Below are 3,818 nucleotides of genomic sequence, written 5' to 3' on the forward strand. Positions count from 1 at the left end.
CCATGAAGCTGGCCACGTGCACCAAGCCATGCAGGAGCAGCAGAATCGAGTGCAACCACTCCTATCTAGTTCCATTTTGATTCATTTTGTTGATGTAATGAACTCTAGTTCATTTTGAATTATGTTGGCTTAATGATTGATGTAATTAGGTGGTGATTGAGCTGATAAATCAGCTTTGTTCAAGTGTACAAGTTATTTTCCTATTTTCCATGTAATTAGTGGTATTAGGTAAACATTAGGTGAAAAATTTGACTTATTTTGCTCAGGCAATGACTGATATGTAATGGCTATATGCCAATGTTTTCTTCTTAATGAAAATTATTGAATTTCATTCATTTTATGCTTCATTTTCTTTGTTTTTCATTTCTGTTCTTGTTTTCCTTTGCAAAGTTCTGTTTGTTTCCTCCACAAGCAACGTGCCTTGTTGCTCAACACTCAGTTTTGGATGCTGTTTTGTTCTTCAAACAACAACAATTGGTATCTAGAGCCATTGTCTTAGTGGACCTGTTTCATTTTCAATCAAAAACTGAATGGCTTCCTCAGGATTCTCTCCAGTAGCACCACCTGTTTTTAATTGTGAAGGGTTTTACATATGGGTTGTCAAGATGGGACTTACCTGCAGGCCTTCGATCTGTGGGAAGTTGTCAACACTGATGCTGAGCCAGCTCCACTTCGAGCCAATCCCACAGTGGCTCAAATTAGGCAGCACACAGATGAGAGGACTAAGAGGCATAAAGCCATGTCCTATATTCAGAACTGTGTTTCTGATGTTATATTCACCAGAATCATGGCTTGTGAGACTCCCAAGCAAGCCTGGGACAAGCTTAAGGAGGAGTTCCAAGGTACAAAGAGGACAAGACAGCAGCAATTGTTAAATTTAAGAAGAGATTTTAGAAATCTGAAGATGAAGGAGGAAGAGACAGTGAAGTAGTACTTAGATAGAATCATGGTTGTTGTGAAAAATATAAGGTTGCTAGGAGAATAGTTCAGTGAGGCAAGAATTGTGGAGAATGTGCCCTCAACATTGCTTGAAAGATGTGAGGCAAAAATCTCATCCCTAGAGGATTCGAGAGACCTTGCAAGCATCTCCCTAACTGAGCTCATTAATGCCCTTTATGCTCAGGAACAAAGGAGAGGTAGCAGGATGGAGGAGCACCAGGAGGGTGCTTTCCAAGCCAAGGCTAAAGCAGCCTCGAGCACCTCAGCCTATAAAGGCAAGAAGAACTGGAGAAGCAGACCTAAGCCTGATGCTGCAAGAAGAGGAGACCAGCTCTGCAGACATTGTAAAAGGCCCGGTCATCCAAAGGCCAAATGCTGGTTCAGACCAGATGCCTTGTGTCAACATTGCAAGAAGAAAGGGCATGTTGAAAGGGTCTACAAAGAAAAAGACAGATCTGGGCAGAATCAAACACAACACAAGAATGAGGAAGCTCAAGTGGCTGAAGACAGCAGTGACCATGAAGAGCAGGTCTTTACTGTGTCATGTTTAGCTGGTCAGAGCAAGGGCCTAAAAGGATGGCTGTTGGACAGTGACTGCACAAACCACATGTCACCAGATGCAACCATTTTCAAAACCTTGGATAGAAGCTGCAAAACCAAGGTGAAAATATGCAATGGACAGTTCATTAAGGCTGAAGGAAAGGGAGATGTGCTAATATGCACTTCTAAGGAGACAAGGTCATCACAAATATACTGCTGGTGCCTGAGATTGATAGGAACTTCCTCAGCAATGCTCAACTGCTTGAAAAGGGCTACTCAGTTGTGTTCAAGGGCCAAGGATGTCAAATTACTGATCCAAATGGATTAAGCCTCATGACAGTCACAATGATTGATAAATGTTTTGAAATCAACTGGCCAAGTAACTCAAACTCAGCATGTGTTGCCTCAACAGAAGAATCCAAGCTTTGGCATCAAAGGCTTGGTCATGCCAACTTTAGATTGATGGTTTGAATGGTCAGCAAGGAGATGGTTGAAAACTTCACTAAGTCAGTCCAAAATGAAGATGTTTGTGAAGTCTGTCAGATGGGAAAGCAAGCCAGACTGCCATTTTCTGCAAACACAACTTGGAGAGCATCAAACAAGTTGGAGCTGGTGCACACTGATGTGTGTGGCCCCATGAAGACTGAATCACTTAATGGTAACAGGTACTTCATTCTTTTTATTGATGATAGTACCAGATATTGTTGGATTTTCTTTTTGAAACACAAGTCTGAGGTAGCTCAAGTATTCCTGAAGTTTAAAGTTGCAGCTGAAACAAAAACATGATGCAAACTCAAGACCATCAGGTTAGATAATGGAGCTGAGTATACATCAGCTCAGTTCCAAGCTTTATGCAATGATGCTGGCATCAAACATTAGCTGACAAATATTTATACACCTCAGCAGAATTGTAATACCCTGAAAATTTTTACAGTAAAATATTATCCTTGATATAGTAAAATAAGGAAATAAAGTGACAAAAAGGGAAATTTTGAATTATGTCAATATTGAGAAGTATATTATGATATATTAATTCAAGAAAGGACTAAATTGTAAAAGTGAGAAAAGTTTTGTTACACAAGAGTAAATACTCAAAATATGAGGGGTTAAAGTGTAAATATGAAAAAGTTGAAGGACCAATAGTGTAAATATTTTAAGAGTGAAATGATCTAGAAACTAAGAAAAATAGATAAATTAGGACCAAATTGAAAAGGTGAAGAACTATGAGGGATTAAATTACAATTTTACCAAATTAAATGATGGCTCAAGGATAGAATTTTAAAAGATAATAAAGGGCAAAATGGTCAATTGGAAGAGAGAAAAATCTAGAAAGTAATGATGATGTTGATGATATTTTATGATTATTTAATTAGATATATATTATTTTAATGAGATATTTTATTATTATTTTATTATTAATTATTTAGTATAAAAGGAAGGAAAGATAAAGAATTTTCATCATCTTTCCATGCATACAACCAACGTTAGAAGAGAAGGAAAAGAAAGAAATTTTCTTTTCTTTACAATTTGGTTTTTCCACCAAAAATTCACCATTTTCAACTAGAAATCAAAAGAATTTCCATAACTACTAAGAGAGAAAAATGTTAAGGAGACCATGGGGAGTTAGAATATCAAGTTGGATTCAAGAAATAGAAGCTGGAGGAGAGAGAAAATCAAGTTAAAGATTAGTATCAATAGAATAAGGTAAGTATATCAAGATATCAATATGTTTTTAAGTTTGTTATTATTGACAAAGCATGAAAATAATGTTATAGTAGAGTTTTCTTACATAAGGTTCTATGCTCTTGATATGTTAGTGAAGAGAAAATAAGAGAAAATGATGAGAAATGGTGTAGAAAAAGAAAATAAGGGTGTTATAACATGGTAATTAATATCTTGTACTAAAATAGTTTTGGACAGCAGCAGTAGTCTAACTTTGAAAAATCATCAAAAATTGTAAAAATATAATTATAGGATGAATAAAATATGAAATTAAATCTTATTAAGTCTAGTTTCTTATAGAGGAAATGATGTAAGCAATGGAATTGTAAATCATGAGATATGATGAATTTTGTGAGACAAGGTCAGAATGATTTCTGGTTCCCCTATTCTGACTTTTTAAAATCATAAAAAATTGGATAAAAATAATTATGGGCTTAAATTTATATTTTTAGAATCTTTAATGAGTCTATCTTCAATATAAACAAACGGAAACATCATTTGAATTATGTACAAGGAGATAATTAATTTTTAGTGAAGAAGGGTCGGAACTGTCAAACAGTAGAATAGGGGAGACTTCAATGAATAAACTGTATTAATTGGCCCAACCAAAAATTATG

General features: G+C 35.7%; 1 protein-coding gene across 1 annotated transcript; it reads left to right on the plus strand.

The window, feature by feature from the left end:
• The first annotated feature begins 592 nt into the window (after window positions 1-592).
• LOC107887516 (uncharacterized) lies at window positions 593-1,807 on the plus strand. The gene is made up of 2 exons (XM_016811777.1): window positions 593-927; window positions 1,036-1,807. The coding sequence occupies exons 1-2, from the start codon at window positions 593-595 to the stop codon at window positions 1,805-1,807; spliced, it is 1,107 nt and encodes a 368-aa protein (XP_016667266.1).
• Window positions 1,808-3,818: the final 2,011 nt, after the last annotated feature.

The sequence above is a fragment of the Gossypium hirsutum genome, chromosome A03, assembly GCF_007990345.1.
Source record: "Gossypium hirsutum isolate 1008001.06 chromosome A03, Gossypium_hirsutum_v2.1, whole genome shotgun sequence".
Lineage (NCBI taxonomy): Eukaryota > Viridiplantae > Streptophyta > Magnoliopsida > Malvales > Malvaceae > Gossypium > Gossypium hirsutum.